The following is a 20,897-nucleotide window of genomic DNA, read 5'->3' as shown; positions in this document are numbered from 1 at the left end:
GAGCAACTGCTGCAATCAAGGCAGTCTCTGAGCAAGCTAGAAAAGGACTCAACACCTAAAATGAGATATCTAAGGATCCATAACTCTATCCCCACATCTTGTTTGAATGTATCATGAGAATGAAGAACCTCTGCAATGATATGATCTTATTGCTGGGTTTTGTCTGCTTTGATGTTGCCTACAGTATCAGACAAACATACTGAGCATCTGAACAGAAGTTTGACACATTATGCCGATGATGAGTTCCTGTTCATCCTTGTTATCTGATGGACACAAAAGCATGAAAACAAGGAAGAGTTTCTCAAAAGCTTAGCTGTGCATGGCAATGGCTACGGTTAGTTTATGCAAGTCAGTCTTCTTCTCTGATCTCAGCCCTATGGTGATAGTGTCAGTGTGGCAGAGGCAGCAACCTTGGCAGGATAAACAATGAGCTCGAGTAAGAATGTAGGCATGTGAAAGATAATGAATGCTGAGCTGAGATGCAGTTTCTTAAGATTATAATGATACCATTGAAGTTTCTTGAGATAATACCAGCCTGATGCGATCAAAATCACCATGGAGGAGTCATTTCACTTTGTGATAGGGAAACAGAAGGGTCTTGGAATACACATGCTTCCATTGATTTGATCAAACACCTATGAAATCATTGAGGAGTTTGGCAATCACATTTATGATTTGGTGGAATGATGTTGGAAAGAAAAGTTCAAGTGGGCATAAAACTAGTCAGTCTATTACAAAGACAAGGTGAAGAAAATATTTCTGATAGACCATATCATGGATTTTTTTTCTGTTGGATATGATATATCAGAATTTAATTGTATGGGATGCTGGAAGCTATGACTGCAAATTTGTTGGCTTCCTCAAGTTAACCATTATCTTTTAATCAATTTTCACACCATCAATCTTAAGTATCTAAATTAATTCTTGACTGCAACTTTGTTCAATAGCAAGTTGGCACTTTATCAAATCATTAGAACAAGATGAAACTTCTTAGACATCAACTTCATTGACTCAGTTCCAAAAGATTGTTAGACTTTGATCTTTGTGGTATCTGAAACTGAGTAAACTCTAGCTATAACTGAATCCATCTCTATAACCTAATTTCAGCTGAACAATCTCATTGATTCCATCAATGTGACCCCAAGTATTCTTTCAGTAAGCATATCAACAGGAATGCTCCCTTGAGTTCAGTAAGCCTTAAGATACATCTTATTTTAGCAACAAAAGAAAATTATAGAGAGATACAAACAGAAACAAGTTAATATCCCAGTATGAGTTCTGATACCTGAGGAAATGATCGACGTTTACTCGAACAATTAACAACTGAATTAAAGAAGAAATGAGATTAATTTTCTGTTTTTTTTTTTTTGGGTTCATTTGAAGTCTTGTTTTCATTGAAAGAATTGATTGGTCTTGCAGGTTATATCTGAGGTTAATATTTTCTATCTGATCACAAACATGAGTTTTTGAGTATGTCTGAGGAATTCTTGATTAGATCTTCCTTTTTTTTTGTTTTTTATCAGCTACATGTATGATTGAAGAATATCATATCATTTCTTATGATGTTAATTATGATATTATTAGTTAGTATGATGTACTTAATGTTGTTTGATTTTGTCAGGTCCAAACACAAATAAGAACTAGGAAAGTGGTTCTTATCCCTAATCTGATCATATGCTCAAAATTTGATCTTGGATCTGCACTCCTACTTGCAAATCTCTGATCGAATCCTGCATCATCTACATAGAGTGGCATAATTTCTAATCTCATATGAAGTACTAAGATCAATTGCAGCATTATTTTTAGACTTCACTCACAACAACAAGATCTCCTCTTGGGCAGAGTAGTTCTTCTTCTTCAAGAACATAATTGATCAGTTCATAAAATATGATATGACCATCAAAGCTTGGTGTAATTTAGGGTTTCTAATCTGGACACCATGATGCAGATCCCTAGGAGGAAGGACAAGAAAAACTAAGTGACAAAGATGAAGAGAAAGCTGAGTTAGTGGTCTGTGTAGGACCCTTCACCATTTTTATGGAGGAGAAGATGATCCGTACTGCTCATGCCTTGTACAGATCATGCTGCATTACTAAACACCATGAGATGAACCTGACACAACTTTCCAGTGGATTGGAACTCATGATTACTGAATGGGTGGGATGTTTTAGTGCCTTAAATTACATACTTAGGTCATGATAAACTATGCTAAGTTGGTTTTATTGCTCTCCGGAGACCATAATGATGTGCTGGAAGCTGCAACTGCTGAGAAAAAGCTACTGGTGGGCGCAGTTAAGGTGTTTGATAATTTGTTTCCTCATCCATCAGTGTTGCTAATAATCCAGGGCTGCACGCTGTTCAAGAACACATTAGTTTTTGAGGTCTGTGAGGCAGCTTTTTACCTCACTGTGCGGCCATGAACCATCTGTTCTTCGGTTCTCAGTGGCAAGCAAGCACATTATGGATGGAGCAATGGCAGGTGGATCTAATGGCGTCCGGTTCAAATGGCAAGCATGCTCACTCTCTGCACCCTCGTGCATCTCATCTCTGCTTCCATGCTGCAAGATGGATCCATTATGTACTCTCTCACCCCATTCCTAACTAATAATTGCAATTACTCTCCATAAACCTTCAACCAGGGTTTAACTCATCCTGCAACACACAGCACCATGGGCCAACATATCAGCAATCACACATGAATCATTGAGCAAGCAGAACTCAAGAACTGGTTTGCACTTTGTGTCAACTTCTTTGTCCCTTTTGAGTCTTCTTGAAAGGACTGTTAATATAATAGGAGATGAGTTTAAATGCAGGAGTCTGCCAATAAATAACGACGAGAGCTGTCGGCCATTGAGAAGACCGGGCCACCTTAATTATTCCTCATCCCAGTGTTCATAAGCCGTGCAGCTGCTGCAGCACTCCTCCGTAAGCCACGAGAAGCATTGCTTGCAGAGACGACGATGACGGGGTTTGGCTCTCCCTGCGGGGCTTGCAAGTTCCTGAGGAGGAAGTGCGTGAGGGGCTGCGTCTTCGCCCCTTACTTCTGCCATGAACAGGGAGCGGCCCACTTCGCGGCGATCCACAAGGTGTTCGGCGCCAGCAACTTCTCCAAGATCCTCATGCACCTCCCCGTGGCCGATCGATCCGAGGCGGCCATCACCGTCTCCTACGAGGCCCAGGCGAGGCTCCAAGATCCCGTCTACGGTTGCGTCGCCCACATCTTCGCCCTCCAACAACAAGTAAGCAACCCTGTCGATCCCATGCGTTGGATTCGCCGTCGACAGCTTTGGACTCACCGGCTTTTGCTTCCCTCGATCCGCAGGTCGTCAATCTGCAAGCGCAACTGGCCTCTCTTAGAGCTCAGGCAACCCAAGGGCTCGGAAGCAGCACCGAAGCCGATCGAACTCCTCGAGAAGACAAGCCACCCCCTTACCAGCAAGATAACCAAAGCTTCTTTCGGACTGCAGATGGAAGAACACCGCCTCCTTTCTCTTCGACTCCCTCAATGGATTTAGATAACGTCGTGAACAGCCGCCATTACGACGTCGGCAGTGAGCATATCTCCTTCGACGATGGCTCGTTCGCAATGGCCTCTCCCGGCATGCAAGCCAGCAGTTGGAGCTCAGCTTACCATCATGACATGGAAGACCTTCAGTCAGTGGCATTAGCTTATCTGGGTCGCTCATGAGGAAGTCGATCGATGCATCCGTGCATGCAGCTTCTTTGCATGGAGAAGAGTATGCGACGCGATCATGTAGCAGCAGCTGATACATGAGGTGTGTGTGTGTGTGTGTTAGAACACAGATAGGGAGATGAGAACCAGACCCTTGTTCAGGTTCTTTACAGAATCTATGAACTCATCTTACCCCTTCTTCTTCATTGCATTGGGATTAGGCACATTCGGGAATGACATGCACCTCGAAGAAATAGAAAGGTCGATCAATTATGTTGCAGAATTTAGGGTTCATGCTACTACCCAACAGCTAGTAGACAAAGAGCCCACATTAACTACCTCATCATTTTAACACTCTGCATGTACTGTTGATGTATAATTTCAAGAACAATAACCATGAATTATGGAACAAACTTGTCCTACAGAATTAGAAGTAATGCAGTGTGGGGGATTTGCTGAGAGTAGATTTTGCTCTCTCTTGGCTTCTGCATTCTTTCAGAAGATGGAAAAGGCTTTCTTGAAGAACATGAGAGTGTAAATTTACTTGTTATGTAATCCTTAGGAGTATAACCTCCACTAACTCAAATGAAGAACATCAAACTCAACCAATCTCTCCTCTTGAATTTGTATTTTATGTTCTAAAGAAGAATGAGTGCAGATAATTCCATGTCACATTATAACCATGCAAACCATATCAGATGAAAAAATTATTGCCTTGTGTAAAATGTCATGTCAGTTGTCTTTTCCTGCTTCACTCAATATTCTTCCAAACCAATTACTCTATGCAACTCCAAAGTTTAATATGTTGTTTTTATGAAGAAACAGTACATTAACAATCATGAACCATTCTTTTATTTTAGCATCACAAGCTAATCATGCTAGCATATGGTACTTCCTGACTGCAAATGATAGTACTATGAGACAAACTTTTCAATAATTGACTTCTATTGGGGAAGATGAAAGATTGATTGATAGATAGATATAAGAATAAAATAGTCAAGATGTTTACTCTTTTGGTTGGTGGGAGTATTTTAGGCATCCAAGGACAGCTGTGGTAGGCAAGTAGAAGCTTAAGTTCTTGGAAAGGACAAACAGGCCACTGTTTCTACATTAGAGAGAAAATAATATTATGTTTAAGTTTATTGATGGAATAAAAAAAGACTATGAGTTAATTAGTCAATAAATCAATTTTTTTCAAAGTATCTTTTCTTTTTGTGAAGAAACAGAATTCATCACTTAATTGTCACTATTAGTTCTGTAAAAGTTTATTCAGCAAATCATAGAATGTAAGAATTTAAGCTATAAGACGTCGGCATAATGACTTATAGTGTATGATGATATTACCAAAAATAAATAAAACATCAAAACAAAATGCCAATCGATAAAAGTCGATTGGTACATACGGATGAAATATGAACATCATTAAGATGAAATACGAACATCATTAAGATGAACATCATACGGATGAAATATGAACATCGAAAGGAGAGATGCTCATTTATAAACATCATTAAGAAATCATCTGCAATGTTGTCATCAACTCTTCAACTATCCATCTATTTTGAACAAAGATATATATATATCAAAATGACTAATTCGATCAAATCAGATGTGCCGTTGAACAGAACAGCCGAACTATCAGATCGATCCATCATCAAAACAAGCCAACAAACCTAATTTTCCACATCTATAACAAAATTGTGAAGCACGAGTAATAATCCTTGCATTACATGAAGAAGTGTGTCGAAATGAAATGAGTCCGCGTTCAAATGACTAGTACAAAACATCCAATCCGAAACATCCAAGTCTGATGCTGTTCGAGGGAAGGCAAAAAAGAAACTGTCTAGCATAAGTAGGAGGCATGATCGCAAAATTATGCTCATCGGCAACTACAAGAGTGCTGGTATGTGCAGGATCTGCGGCAGCAAGAGTGGAATATTAACATACGACAGCCAATTTACAAATAGGAACTTGGGGATGCATGCTGGACTTTCGAGAGGAACCAGCTGCTGCAAAACTCGCGTCAACGTTGACTCGCAATTTACAAAATAGAGCTTAGGGAACTAAAAGTGTTGATTGTATCAACATATTGATGCTTGCAACAGATGAAGCACCTAATACAAGGGGCCAATATCCTCCAACAAAAAGCTGATCCATATCCCCAAAGCATAGAACCCTCTTCATCCTCACCTCTTGTGATGGAACCTTACTTTCAACAAGAACTGCATCTTGACCTGTCAAATACCAAAATTCAAATTCTCAACAAAGGACTTGTGCACAATCCACCAGAAGAGAACTCAAATAAGCAGCTATTGGGTACCTTCGTTTGCAATAACAAGATTATTTGATTCAGTGTAAACAGCTACAATATATAATGGAAGACAAAGGATGTCTAATAATGCGAAATGGGAAGAGAAATGAAAACAAACCTGAGCAGTATCATAAACAATATACTCGTTGTAGAGTAATTCTGATGCACGAACCGATGATGGAACTGGCCTGCCACAAGGCACGACGACTTCGTCCTTCCACTTCACATGCTCCGACTCCAGAGGCACAGTCTTACCCAATCCTTTGGTCGAAAGTTTTCCTTTCGGTGGCTTATCCATGTACTATGTAGAAGGGTGCATTTCTTGTTAATACAACAACAAAACACGCTAGCACCACACTCAATCAGTACTTATGCAGTATGATTGAGATTAAGTTGATTGTCAAATTATGCAATTATACAACAGAGAAAATGGTGGCCAGAAAGAGTTCAAGCAATCACCGTAGCTTTCTTGAGCTCATAGATCTCTCCTAGAGCAACCTCACTAAGAAGCATCAGACCTACAGGGTCTTTCTTGTCCACATAGCAATATTGTGCACTCTTACTTACTAGGTCAGCAAAGTAAATACCCTTGCCAAACTGTCACCAAAAAATGGAGAAAATATATTAATAAACAGCACATGACCATCACTAACAAATACATGTTATCATGCTTGCTAGCTCAACAGTACATACACATACACGTCTATACAAAATAAAAACACACATAATTAGTAGACAAACACGAATAACAACACCCATGTATATCCAACACGACAAATCAGAACAGACTGCCAAGCCAAATACAAAATCATTTTCTCTCCAACTGATTTGTTTGCAAGGTGTTCAGAATTGGATAGAGGCCGAACTGGATTCGAGTTGCAACAAATTAGAATAAGCATAGTTTCAGGGACATACATGATTTAGCTTCAACATTTCAGTCAATTACTTAGTCATATATATAGGGAAGTGAATAGACCAGCTAATTGGTTAGCAAATTTTGTCAGGACTTCCAAGTCCACCTTTTTTGTGGAAGGGCAGCTTTCATTTTGAGTTTTGTAAGCTTGTATCCTCAGATAAGGAGGGTGCTTTTTGTAGCCTTGCTTTTGTGTGAATAAATATTTTCTTCTTTCACAAAAAAAACACAGTTTCCAAGCTGTGCCAGGCTTCCAAATGGAATTGGTAGAAACTTTTGCTCAACCTTGGAACCAAGCCCAGAAACCAAGCTCAAGTTTGACTTGCTTTCTGAACTGTACAGCATATTGCTACCTTGCAGACCCCTCATGACCACCGAGATAGCACATGTATATACAACATGCACATGCATACGTCTGCACAAGCACATGCGCCACACATGCATGAACACACACAGATGAGATGTATTATATATACACACAAATTCAGATCTATATATATATATATATAGAGAGAGAGAGAGAGAGAGAGAGAGAGAGAGAGAGAGAGAGAGAGACCATGTAACCAGTTGCTGGAGCTTCTGGAGGTGCAATCCTCAAACCTTGGCTGAGAATGCCCACAAAGTTTGTCAACCTTGAACCTGTCATCAAGTAAACATATTCATGAAGCAGTGTTGCATGCATATAAACACAAGTATCAACAAGTACCCAAAGGTGACACACATCAAGCAGACAAAAGATGTGAGACAAAGAAGAGTGATAATTTCCATGAAATTATGTTTTAATGTTTTCATAATCTAGGATAGGATATATCATAATTTTGTTTCTAAAGAAGCCTGTTTAATGTTTTCATAATGTAGAATAATGAAGCCACACATCTAAAGGTTTGACTTTTCATGTCACCATATTAGTTGAAATATAACTTATAATAAAGAATATAAGCACCTGTATGCGATGAAGGAACTAATGCATGGATGCATATGGTAAAATTTGTGAAGTGGATGCAGGAGACCACCTAAGACACCTGTCAAGTTACAGAAAGGATGTATGCAAAAAAAACATAACCAAGACAAATATCAGGTACTGTGTGATCCAACTCTCTATCCCTGTCACAGAACATCTACAGTCAAACATACATGGAACACATAGTTGTCGTTACTTAACAACATGAAGGTATGCCCAGGGGTTATCTTGTTGAAATATATTGAGAGGAAATTTCTGTTCAGATAATTTCAAACAAGTCATGAATGCATCATTTAACCAACATCAAGGATATATATTGAATCATCCAATATTTATTTAAACAAGGTTTCACAAGTTGATAATAGCTATAATATTAAAGCATATGGGCAAACATAACCTTGAATAACTTTAACATACCATGCCACAGGAGCATCTTATTTTGTAATGTATCTCTGCGTGGTGCAAACTTATCAAATTCTCCTTCTCTTTCAAGAGCAAAAACTTCTTCAAGTTCAAGGGTCCAATCCTTGAATCAAGGAAAAGAAACACAAAGAAGAGTGTAAAAGTTCCATACAACTGAGGAAAATTAATAGTTAGAGGGAAAAGCAACACACCTTGTGCGTAGGAGCATGTGTATTAAGAAGGTATTTCTCAACTAGCTGGTAATCTTCACTATCATGAAGCAGAGGAGTAATATCACATCGAAGCTTCTTGTACTTGTCATCAAGAGACTCATCGTCATCTCCATCAAAACAAACCAGTCTGGAAGCTATTTCTATGTCTTGAAGAGCTTCAAGCATTTTCACCTACACGTGTAGAAATATCATTTTTCACTACAATATATTTTAATCAAACTTTCCCAATTGGTATTGTAGTCATAGTTTAAATAACTCAAAGAGGATATTGCAAGACCACAGGTTTCAATAAATTGAACAAAACTATTATCACCTTAACTTTCTCAGGTGGGAACCTCACCTAAAATTTCCGGTTACTTGTTATGATCAGTAGAACTTTCATGGTTCAAATTTACAAAACCTATAGAAGAGGGGGAACAAATTGTTGGAGGGAACACTGTTTATGTTCAGACAACAAGAGGAGATTTTAATAATCTCTTTTCTTCTCAAATCCAAATCCTAAAGTAATTCAATTCATGAATAATGTGCTCCAAGTACTGATTTGATAAGTATGGACTGTGTTGATGTTGGTCTTCCAGTTCCTCTTTTCTACATTGTTTGTTAATTAAATTCTACCTTCATAGTATATGACTTTATACAATATATGTGACATTTATACATTCAACATTGCAGACATCTTGAGATGCTATTGGATTTCTTAATTTCTCATGGTCTGTGTACTATCTTTGATCTTTATCTTAACAAAAATAACTCTTGTGATCTTAACTATTATAGTCTTCCCTTTCCAATTAGTAATAAGCAGGCCCAAACCAATCCTGGCTTCACCTCTTCTGCTAGTAGCCTGTCTCAGATGCCCACTACAAAGGACTTGCAATACCATAGGCATAATCCATTAGGCATTACTGCTATCAAGAAAAAAACCCAAGTCAAAAGGACTCAAATGTGTGACATCAACTCATTTTTCATTCAGAAATTTCTACAAATTACTTTCAAAATTTCCACAAATTACTCATTTTGTCTAGTCATCGATCAGTTATACCAAGTAAAATAACTTGTATCTCTCTTTTACTATTGAATATTATTGCACTATGATGAAATATTGTTATCAAAGAAAGGTTTCAAATCTCACTGAGTGAAAAACACACAAGCAATTAAAGAAAAGCACCCACACAGGCTTAGCTTTGATTGGGTTCAGGTTAACCCAACAAAAAAATTATAATTGGTTGACTCAACAGTAAAATAAAAGAATCAAGGCCAACAAACAAAAGTAGATGAAATGAGAAAAGATCAGTCATAAGATTTTCCAGAATCTTGTTCTATTTACAACAGTCACAGATACATAGATATAAATCAAAATTGATAGATTGTGAAATTAACTCAACAGACCAATAAAATGAGAAAGATCTTAAAAAATGTAAAAATATAATTGGCTATTAGGAACAAAGAAAAGAATTCTAAGATTTAACTAAAACTTCTGATCGTTCATACCATGGGTAGGCGTATGCAAATAACTATGACCTTTTTATATAAAGTTGTCTTTATTCGAGCTAAGAATGAATAGTAAGAATGTTACGTAAATTATAAGGCAACATGAATTAGGTTGCCCAATATATCTCAAGCTCTAAGTCATCAAATAACCTGATTATTTACTCCCATTACGTTCAATTTTCACTACCTTCACTTAGTTTCAACTCCCCATCCTCCTTGGTCTTCACTTTATTCCTTTTCATTTCCTAGATATCCAAGTCCCTTCGTACTCCTGCAATCTCTTCCCTTCTCCTTTTCTCACTATATGCCCACGGGGACCAAGGAAGTTGACACAAGCTGGAACTTATCCTAAACCCTAGCTGCTCATTGACCAGGCCAGGTTTCGTGGTCAGAATGGTAGATCCAGAAATAAAATCTGTACCTTATAGATCAAAATTATACAAATATATCCTGGTTCACAATGGCCAGTTATGGGTACAGCATAGGTGTGTATGCCTCAAACCAGGCCACAAGTAGTCAGGTGTCTCTATCAATCTATGACAAATATGAATAACAGATCAATAGCTCTACACCTATTAATGAAGTTTACAGCCGAATATGGAGACTAGAGATACAAAAAATATATAAAGGTAAGCTACTAAACTGCAATTGCTGATGATAGCATTTAAACTTGCTGGCTTACCTTTGCCTTGACATCATCTTCATGTCGTATGACATGAGGATGTATGGAAGGGATAAGAGTGAAAAAACGGTTGCTAGCATCAATGATCAAGCTCTCTTTGATAGCTGGATCATAGTCAGAATTACAAACCAAATTTTGTATCTCCGTTAATGCTTCAAATCCTGCAAAGGAAAAAGAATTCTAATATTACCTTAACGGCACCATTGTTCTAGAAAGAATATCTGGACTTCCAAACAACAGTATGGGTCATATTGCAGAAGCACATAAGAATATTTACCTTTTTGAATATTCTTCTTGGTTAGCTTTCCAAGCGGCATTTCAGACATATTTATCTCAAACTCCAACATAGCAGCCCTGAATGGTAATATATACACAGCATCTTAGGCATCTGACAAAATAAAAAACATTTGAAAAATTAAAAGAGCAACAATTGCCTGTATGTTTCAACATTGAAAAGCATTTTCATTAAATCCATCAACTGAGGTGCAAGTTGGCTTTTCTTGTTGGTCAGATCTTTCTTTTTTGGAACTTGCTTGATGCCATAATCCTATTATAAGCAAGATTAACAGATCAAGAATAAAACAGGATATGTAGAGAAAACTTTGTAAAAAAGAATCATCCATAAGCAACGCACAATATCGAGTGGATAAAATCTACCAGGTTGCTTCTCGAAATTGCGCTTCTGCTCCCATGCTTCCCATGGATTTCCTGTCTTTTCTAGAAATAAACGTTTAAATTCCTGAATAGCATCAGATTTTGACATCCCATCTAATTTGGTCCCTCCAATTTTATTATTACCAACTCGTCCCCACTTGCGAAAAACATAACAGCCCGATCCTTTATCTTCTTGGATAATCTGAAGGATGTAATAACTTCCAGCACCCGAAAGACAATAACAGTTCATTTAGAAGCAAAATAAGTACAAGAATAGGCAAAGCAGAAGAACTATAGGAATATCACAGGCTCTTTTATGATATACATATGGCAATAATCCCGCAACGCAAAACCATCAACAGATTTTGACATCACAAACATATCTCTTACAATTTCATCATCTGTGCAAATCCTATGAAGCCAAAATAAAGAACTGAAGAATGTAATAGCTTCCCCTTCAGTAATAACTTCCCAGATACTTTGAAAATTGGTGCTAGCATAAAGCTAAAATGCATGGATATGAACACAAACAGTGGAATGTTGACAAGAATACCTGAAGAAAATAAATGCTAAACCAACAAATCTCTGAAAACTAGGACACAATATGGCTAGTCATATATATTACTATCATATTATATGCTAGTGTGCACCACTTAGAATTAGATACTCTATGGTAGTAATATATGTTTTATATCAACCAAGGTTTCTAGTCCGGTTCGCCCAGTATTTAGGAGTATGACTGTCAACTGTAATGCAGAATACTTCAAACCAGGCGGTCTGGTCCGCTTAAAACTGTTTTTGTTTTTTCTTTAAATGCCCGATGCTCTAGGGCTCATGAGGAGGCATGACTCTTGGCGAGGGTTTCCTTCCCATTGCTGCCCATGCACCCTCCGCCAGCCAATGCTACTATTGTACATCTCTTCTCGTTCTTCTACTCTTCTTCCTTCTTTTTCTTCCTCTTCCTTCCTCACATCAGTTTGCCGAAAGGGACTGGACCTATACCGGTCCAGCCATGGAACGCCATGGATCTAGTACCCGAAATAGGAACCTTGATGTCAACCATTCAAAAAAATCATATACTCCAAAGTCCAACCCATCTACACCCAAAAACCTATATTTAACACATTTAAAAGTCACAAGTTGATGATTCAGAAATCCTATTTTCCTATATAATCACTCAACATGTGTTGGTCACACATGTATCCTAGCACGTTTTGAGGTCTCCGATTTGTTTCCCCAAAGTATTCGATAAATGGCCATGTCCCTCAAACATTTCAAAGTATCAACACATTATAGGGATAAAAAGTCTCTATATTCTTAATGCAAGCATTAATTTAGCACTTGCTCCCTGGGCGTTGACCTTCATCTAAGATCTGATACTCATATTTTATGTGGCTTTAGCTGTGGAAAATAGAATATCGTCATTTATCTCATGGTTTCCCAATACTTAATAGCTCCACTTGCTTTCTTGGCTGTATTAGCAAGCTGCCTCTCAGCACTTGTATGCACTTCCCTTTCCTCTCTTAGCAGTATTCTTTAGATTGACGAGGAAAATGATTTTTGATTGAGTTGAATGCATAAAATAGTTTACAATGTCAAAATATTTGGACATGTGGCTCTACTTCAATCATTAGCTTTACTGTTTATTTTTCCTATGTATATGGAGTACTGCAGCTTAGGTAGTGTTTGGTCAAAGGGCAAAGTGACTACGTTAAATTATTGTAACCCAGCTAACTAAATTTAGCTCTGCCCCTTCTCTTTGTTTGGTTGCTAATCTAGCTAACTGAATTAATCTGAGACAGAAAAGAACAAGAGAGACAAATTTTAGGTTAGTTTTATCATCCCAAGTAATTTGGGTTAAACTCTTCTGACCAGCTTAAATTAGAATTTTAATGGGCTAAACAAATATGATGCACCACTTTAAGATCTCAACCTGAACCATATGCAGCTCTAATGTTTTAAACAAAGGGGTGTATATTATGCTTACTCCCAATATGGTGCTCGTAATGCTGGCGTATAGCAACCTCTCACACACACACATTGCATGATACTGAAATAGCAAAAGCCTTGTTCGGGAAAAATCAAGCTAAGTAGTAGGTGATCCAACTACAACAAGGTCTATACAAACAAATTACCTGTTTATACCAGTAGAAAGATCAGACATATTCAAAGTTGTATTATAGATGCTTTTTCCATCCTCCAAAATGTGACCAGTATCCTGCATACCAGAAGCCTCATGCACAGCACTTTTACCTTTCACTCTCACAGTGATGATGCCACTTCTAGATGTTTCTGCAAAATTCTCAATTTTGTATAGATCGAAGGGAAGCTTCTTCTGCTTTCTCATACATTCCTGAAGGTAGTCTACTCTAACAATAGGCAATTTCATCCTCCTGCAAAGTGGTAAACAACCATTGTGCACTTCAGATTGTATCATACCCCATAAAGGTTAAAATGAATAGAGAGAGAGAGAGAGAGAGAGAGAGAGATCCACGGCTAACCTAGCTTTTCTCATTTCAGAGTCATCATTATCCACCTCGCCAACCCATATCAAACAACTAGTGTCTGCACAGATGAAACAAGTTCCAATAAGACAATCTACTGTTTGTTTTAGATATACTTTATGAACATCAATAAAGGTAACCGACTATAAAGGATAAGAGATGACATGGATAATTCAGTTCAAACTGCAGAAAGAAAGAACCTTTGGCAATCTTCATATGAAATTTTACCCCAGCTGCCTCAAGTTTTGTCTTCAAATCTGCCTAAATACTCATTAACAAAAACAAAAGTATTTTTGATAAGGTATAATATTATTTAATGAAGCTGGAACAATCTCCACTTTTACAATATAAATAAATATATATATATATATTTATTTATTTTTCTATAAAAGAAGGATTCAGCAAAAGGATCTAAAATCATAAACATGAGGAAAGAACTTACAAAATCTTCAGCCGATCCACCAGCAATAGCAACTTTTAAGTTTTCTAACTTTTCATCATTAGAAGGCTGAGATAGATTAGTTGCATGTCTACCTGAAGATTTACTTGTAGATGGAGGAGGAAGCACCCTTCCAGGTTTATTTGCCTTTTGAGACTTAAACCACTGCAAAGGTAGAATAAACTTGAGTTATAAGTAGCTAGAAGGTTGTGATTTACTATGCATCAAATATGCATACCTTTATTAGGTATCCATTACTTGTTTCTTTTGGAATTTTCCACTTCGCTTTAAGACGAACAGGTTCAGTTGTTGTGTATGAACACTTGCTCCATGCTGACAAATAGCCATGACAACGATACTGACCACCAGAGTAACACAGAGAACCAGAACAAATTGGGCAAGTACCCAGCGCTCCAAAAAGCATCCCATCAGCACTTTACAGGAAAGGAATGAAGTTCGTCAGGACTACATACCGGAAGTGAAATTAACAAAAAAATTATTCTATCAGACCATAGAACCAGAAACCCTGCCAATAGCATAAGAAACCTAAAATCTGCAGAAAACAATAGCAGATTTCCAGCCAGGATTTGTACCCATGAGGAGAGAGAGAGACAGAATGAGCGAAGAGGCCGAATCCTCAACTCTAGGAGTGTACATGCCGCCAGCAGCCTGCCATTGCAACATGCAAGACAATGAAAATAGTGTATTTGTGTGTTTATTTTGGGAAGAGAGAAAGAAATGTGTCCACAATCTGCTATAATAGCAGTTCTATGTCTCCCATGGCAGTCCTCTACTTCAGTCTGGCAGGCGGGAGCAAGAAGGGAAGAGAGAAACAAGAGAGAAGAGAAATGGAGGAGAGAGAGAGAGAGGAGTGAAAGCTGTGGGAAAGGGACAAAAAGAGGGAGGGGAAAACAAGTTGTGGAAGAGACAATGAGGGATGGAAGGGATCAGGAGTTTTACACAATCGAGATGTAACCAAACTAATCATCGTTCTTGTTCCTAAGAGCAAGAAAATAGACTTGAGAGCACTGTGCCTTTTGACCAAGATACCATGTCAGATAACCGTAATTGAAATGTTATCTTTTTTGTCAGTTATACAGAGCCTATCTAGGGATACCATTGTACTTCAATGTCAGTCATGACACCACATGAGACCTATATTCTGTAATTCAAAAAGATTAAAAAAACAAGATGGATTAAAAGCTAAAGGCAGATCATTTGAACATCCAAGATAATGCAGTTAATCACATTATGAATTAACTCAGTAGAGTAGACAAATATTCAAAATATATTGACATTAACCCAGATGCATTCCATGTTTATTTCAAAACACTAACATAGAAAGAAACACTTCCAACGAAATATGAAGAAATGGCTGACAAACTAATGAAAACTAACCAACGGTCTCGCAGATCATATTCTGATCCTGTTGAATCTTGTCCATTAGCTTCAAGCATCTCCCTTAGCTCTGCTGTCGTCACATGTATCTTAAGCTGATCTTTAATATCCCACAACAGCTTGCTCTGCTCTTCCAATTTCTTCTCCAATCCAATGGTACTAAAATCACCATGATTAGGCTCATCTTTACTTCCATTGGTTGATGTTTTACCTGCCGAATTGCGTTTTTCAGATTTAGAAACTTTTGCTTTCTGCTCATCACTCCCCACTGCCTTCCTTTTTGCACTTCTGGAAGTTACTTGATCTGAAAAAATTCAAAGATCATTTAATGATGAGAAACAAGTGGTGAAAATAAAAAGGACAGATAAGTGATTTTTTGTCAAAATGAAGGAAGATGACTTAGTAATGATAGTTTAACTTGTTTTTCTACTTTTTTTTCAAAAACATAAGAAGATCGCAAGGTAATGATGATAGCTCAAATACCTTCTGTCTTTTTAGATGTATCTTTTCTTGAAAATGCAGAAAGAGATTCTTTATCTTGAGGGGAAAGGCTGTCCCATCCTGAAATTTTTTCTAAACTGGTTGATGGAGACATCGTGGTAAAACAGTTGACATGGTGCCATGATATACCTCTGGCACCTTGGCCTTCAGCCTTAGTTGAAACACGAACCTGCCATGACAATACCAAAGGAAATCCTTGTGGGACCATCTTAATTTAATGAAAAAAGAAATAGGACCTGATTAAAATTCTGAGACATGCCAGATAAGCAGAAAGATGCATCTTTAGTGAATAAACTTTAGATGACTCTTTCAAAACCAAAATATGGCATCTTATGATAAACAAAGATACTAATTTCAGAATTATTCTCAGAAACAGACTGAAGTGGAAGTTGTGTTGCATGAAGATGATAACAGATTGCTTCAACTTCTTCAAGATCTAAACATTTCCCCCACACCTAATGTTTCATTTAATTTTTGTGCCCTTCACCACTTACTGGTTCAGCATTGACTTCTTGTTTGAGAAGGATATATTATTGTAAAAATTTCCGGCAATTGCTGCTATCAAAAACCGATATACTAAATAAAAATCAAAGAGCAAGGCAAAATTTAAGTTGTTTAAAATGTTATTTATATAGAAGAAGTCCTGATAATGATGCCATCAAATAAAATACAACATGAGGTATACAGTCAAGTAGTTACTGTAATAAGCATTTTGCTATTGACTATTATCCGAAAAAAAATTTGTCAGTCCTTCAAAGGAAACTATTTTGAAGGTCACTCCCATGCAAACGACAATTATATTCATATGCACATCTCTCACATCAAGGATATTCAACTATGGGCATTTCTTCTTTAAATTTGTCAATTCATTATCCTTTTCTCTCCCATGACTGCTTGTACATCTTTTATCTTGTATGGACCGAAATTTACCAATCTAATGGCTGACCGGTTCACAGACCAAGCAATTTCAAACAGTTCAGTCTGGTAACAGGTGATAAGAACCAGACTTACTGATCAATAAGCTCACCAGTGGAGTTGTAGTGGATGCTAACTGGATGACTTATTTTTCCCTCCTCACCCTCCGCCACCACAGATCCCCCACCCTCGCCAACCCTCCGGTCATAACCACTCATCCACCACTACCACCACCCAACCATCGCTGACTGCCCTCACCGCTGTTGCCCTGCTCTGCTCGCCTGCCCTCTGTTGTGCTCTTTCCCACAATCACTGTTGTTCTACTCTACCTTAAAAAGCGAGTAGCTCTTTCTTTGTCATTGCCTCTCTTCTTGTCTGTGCTTGCAGTGCTCTGACAGATACCAACTCAAAACTTTACAATAACAATTCCACGCATCCCAATTCCCAATAGCAATATTTTTGTGCTGTCCTTTAGGAACACCCTCACTAGATGTAATTCGTCAATTTCTTGTATTTCGCTTGAAATCACAACTCAAACCTTTTATATAAGCATATTGGGTTCTAAATCAAAAGGCTCAGAAACCAATTGACGAACCATGATGGCAAAATAAGGAAAAAAAAGTGGATGAACTGGGACGACAATTAAGGAACAAAAGAAAGGATAATAAAAAAAAAGAGAAAAAATAGATAGAATGACAACCTAGAACGAGCAGCTCTACAGCAATGTACAAGGACCGAGAAACAAAAGTAAGTACACAAGAAGTGGAGGGAACTGAGAATCCTGGGAGTAGAGGAAAATCCTTGTAGTAGAGGACATCCTAGCTCTTCCCGGGTAAACGAACTGCCTAAAACAAGACCTATACTGTCATGGTCATCATAACATCCTCTTTTCCTATCCAAATCACTGAAGGAAGGCCTTCATGCATTAACATTATGAACCAGCATAATTCTGATCTAAAATCAGTATTATAGTCTGCCTTTTAAAAACAATGTACTGTGAAAACCCCATTATTTTGCAAATTTAAAAAAAAAATCACATGAGATAAATGGCCCACTTAGGCAATGAACATATGCAAATTGCATATGCCCACGTCACAAATGATCATCTTTGAGAAACCATTGACAAAAAGTGACTTCAGACCATAGAGATGTAAAACAAATTCAATTAGGCACATACACGAAGGAAGATGAACTCTTGACACAGGTTACTTTAAGCACAGTCCAGGCATTCATTCCCATCATATACAACAAATTTGTCCCACTGTACAAATAGTACGAAGCATGCTCAGCAGCAAAAGTTTGAATGTTGTTTCTAACTTGGATATACGATATTATTATAAGAAAGCAACTCGAAAGGCAATATGAAAATTAAATAATTCATTCAAAATTACCAACCGTTCCTTTTGTAATCTTCTGGCTGCAATGCCTACAAGTAGCACGAGATGTTTGAGAAACTTCAATGGCACATTCACTGTTGGCAACTGTAGTAGAAGTTGAGGATCCATCCTCAACATACTTTCTTATGCCTTTCTGATCCTCCCATCGAAGCAAGTCTACACCCTCGACATCATCAAGGCTGGTGATGGTAATCAAGATCCACAGTCAATTCCGAAGTATAAACTGAATTTCCAAACTAGTATGATACTAATATAAAATGCATTGGAGGAAAATCAGAATTCAAGGGCAATTAAATCACAAATCAAGAGCTAACTTATAATTAACCAAGCATTATAATGTGTTGACCAATAAAAATCAAAATCATAATACATACGATTTTATCTGGTTTTGTTTCTTGAAGATACAACCAGCATGATTCCACATCTGAACCAAAACAAAACTCCGTCAGTGTTTCAAGAAAACCTGTAATGAGCATAAATACATGTGGATGCTCGATAAAATTTTCCTTTAATGGCAACTAAAAGCTTATCATAATCACAGAATGCATACATTTCATTGTCATTGTCGATTTGCAAATTACAATCATGAAAGCAACCAATCATGCATCCAGTGTAGCAAAGCGGGATTCAGAATTACTGACATACTAGCAAATAAACAAAGCTGTTACTGTGATGTTTAAGCACAGGAGCAGTGGTCAACCTTGATCTATTAAAGGTTGTCTCCATTTCTTCAACTAAATTTTATAGATGTATAAAATGAATAGTGTCGATACATATAATTGACAAGATAAACAATGCAAGTTTATGGAAACCATACAGTGAAATGGAGTTGAAATGTATAATCAACACAGAAAATTGTAGTTTTACAGTTTTTATCTCGAGTACAAACGGGAATCGATTGTATCTGTCTAGAAGTTCAAAACACATTAGTATGAACCCAAACAACTCGTGATAAATGGACAACAATCACCATTAACATCAGGTATATTTGCATCAGGCGCTAACTCCACTAGCCTTTTTACATTTTGTGTGTGTGTGTGTGTGTGTGTGTTGAGTTAGAAGAAAGAGTCCAGCAAGCCCTCGCTCTTCAAGTAAAGTCGCAGTAATGACTACGATCTCCATAAGGAAAGTGAAAGGCAATATATAGAAGTATCTACTGCAAAATCATCATAAGAAAAGACACAAAGATCAAAGGTTTTTTTCTATAACGCACGACATAAAGAAGCTAATGAGTTTTCCATAAAAGAAAAAAATGAAAAATGCAACAAAAAGACCTGAAGAAAAGTGACCAAAAACAGCGTTATATAAAAAAGAATATTTCAGAAAATACATAAATCCAACAAAAAAACAATTTTCCCGATGAGAAAACAGGCGAAAGCAGAACAAACAAGAACAAGAAACTGCAGGCCAGGGTTAGCAAAGATTCAAGTTTTCGCAGCAGGAAACCATAATGACGACCAAAACTCCCATAAAAAAGCCAGGACGGTCGTCGTTACTGGCATGTATCCATCGAACTGGGTGGCAGCGACCATCTTGCCGAGGCGGAGCTGGTCCCTGCCGATAGGGCTCTTGCAGGTCTTGCACGACGACCGCCCAGACTTGGCGTACTCGGCCTTCCATGGCTTCGGGGGGTTCGCCATCGCCGGCGATTCGATCCAGCGCTCGTCACGGGCCGAGGCACCGAAGGGTTTGCGAAGTGTCTCTTCCTTTCGAGGGTTTGTTTCATTCATTGCGCGAAATCCCCGATATGTCCTCTTTCATCCGGGAGAGGCCATCTGAACCGGCGGCACGTGTCGGTGGGAAGTGGTCTCCCACACGTGTGTAGTTCACATTAAACACCTTTGTTATGCTAAACACACATTATACGTACGCTACGTACATCACGAATATTAATGTCCACGTGGCGTTCCAGAGGTCACTACTTATCACCCTGATGTGCGATTTATTGATCAATTGCCACTGAATTATTTGGAATAGTAGAGAGACTTCGTTGCATGTAAAGAAGATGGTAATAAAGAGTGTATTTTAATGGTCTTCTACTCTCCAACATTTCAATCCGACCAAATTCATCGAATCATTAATAATTAGTTAGACCAACCGATCAATTGATAGAATTACATGTCCGATGATATATATATATATAGTTTGAAATCATTTTTTTTGTTTGATTTAGATTTGATTATTTTAAATTAAGTCAAGTTCATTTAGAATTATCTCGAACCAATTTAAACGGATCAAATCCATCTAATTTAATTAACTACAAGTTCAATCCAATAAAGTGAGAGAAAATTTGACTATACCAAATAGTATTAGTCTATACTAAATCAACTTACTTAGCGTGGGACAAGTCACATGTGTCGTACTTGAGTAGCAAGTTGGGTTGAGATATAATGAACTAAACAAAAGGGTGATAATATGTATAGCAC

General features: G+C 37.7%; 2 protein-coding genes across 2 annotated transcripts; one reads left to right on the top strand and one right to left on the bottom strand.

Moving 5' to 3' along the window:
- Positions 1-2,867: 2,867 nt before the first annotated feature.
- Positions 2,868-3,819, top strand: LOC135609231 (LOB domain-containing protein CRL1-like). Its single transcript, XM_065102336.1, has 2 exons — positions 2,868-3,239; positions 3,323-3,819. The coding sequence occupies exons 1-2, from the start codon at positions 2,961-2,963 to the stop codon at positions 3,686-3,688; spliced, it is 645 nt and encodes a 214-aa protein (XP_064958408.1). The 5' UTR covers positions 2,868-2,960; the 3' UTR covers positions 3,689-3,819.
- A 1,677-nt stretch (positions 3,820-5,496) lies between these two features.
- Positions 5,497-20,195, bottom strand: LOC103982752 (poly [ADP-ribose] polymerase 1). Its single transcript, XM_009399759.3, has 20 exons — positions 19,968-20,195; positions 18,846-18,895; positions 18,470-18,650; positions 16,142-16,328; positions 15,659-15,962; positions 14,499-14,694; positions 14,264-14,425; positions 14,022-14,082; positions 13,819-13,882; positions 13,453-13,710; positions 11,298-11,535; positions 11,098-11,210; positions 10,941-11,017; positions 10,664-10,824; positions 8,473-8,664; positions 8,276-8,384; positions 7,454-7,536; positions 6,444-6,581; positions 6,103-6,285; positions 5,497-5,907 (listed from the first exon to the last, which is right to left on the bottom strand). Exons 1-20 carry the CDS (start codon positions 20,109-20,111, stop codon positions 5,860-5,862), a joined length of 2,949 nt encoding a protein of 982 aa, XP_009398034.2. The 5' UTR covers positions 20,112-20,195; the 3' UTR covers positions 5,497-5,859.
- Between the last annotated feature and the right edge of the window lie 702 nt (positions 20,196-20,897).

This window comes from Musa acuminata, chromosome BXJ2-4, assembly GCF_036884655.1.
Source record: "Musa acuminata AAA Group cultivar baxijiao chromosome BXJ2-4, Cavendish_Baxijiao_AAA, whole genome shotgun sequence".
NCBI classification, from domain to species: domain Eukaryota; kingdom Viridiplantae; phylum Streptophyta; class Magnoliopsida; order Zingiberales; family Musaceae; genus Musa; species Musa acuminata.
This window is presented reverse-complemented; position numbering and strand designations above follow the sequence as displayed.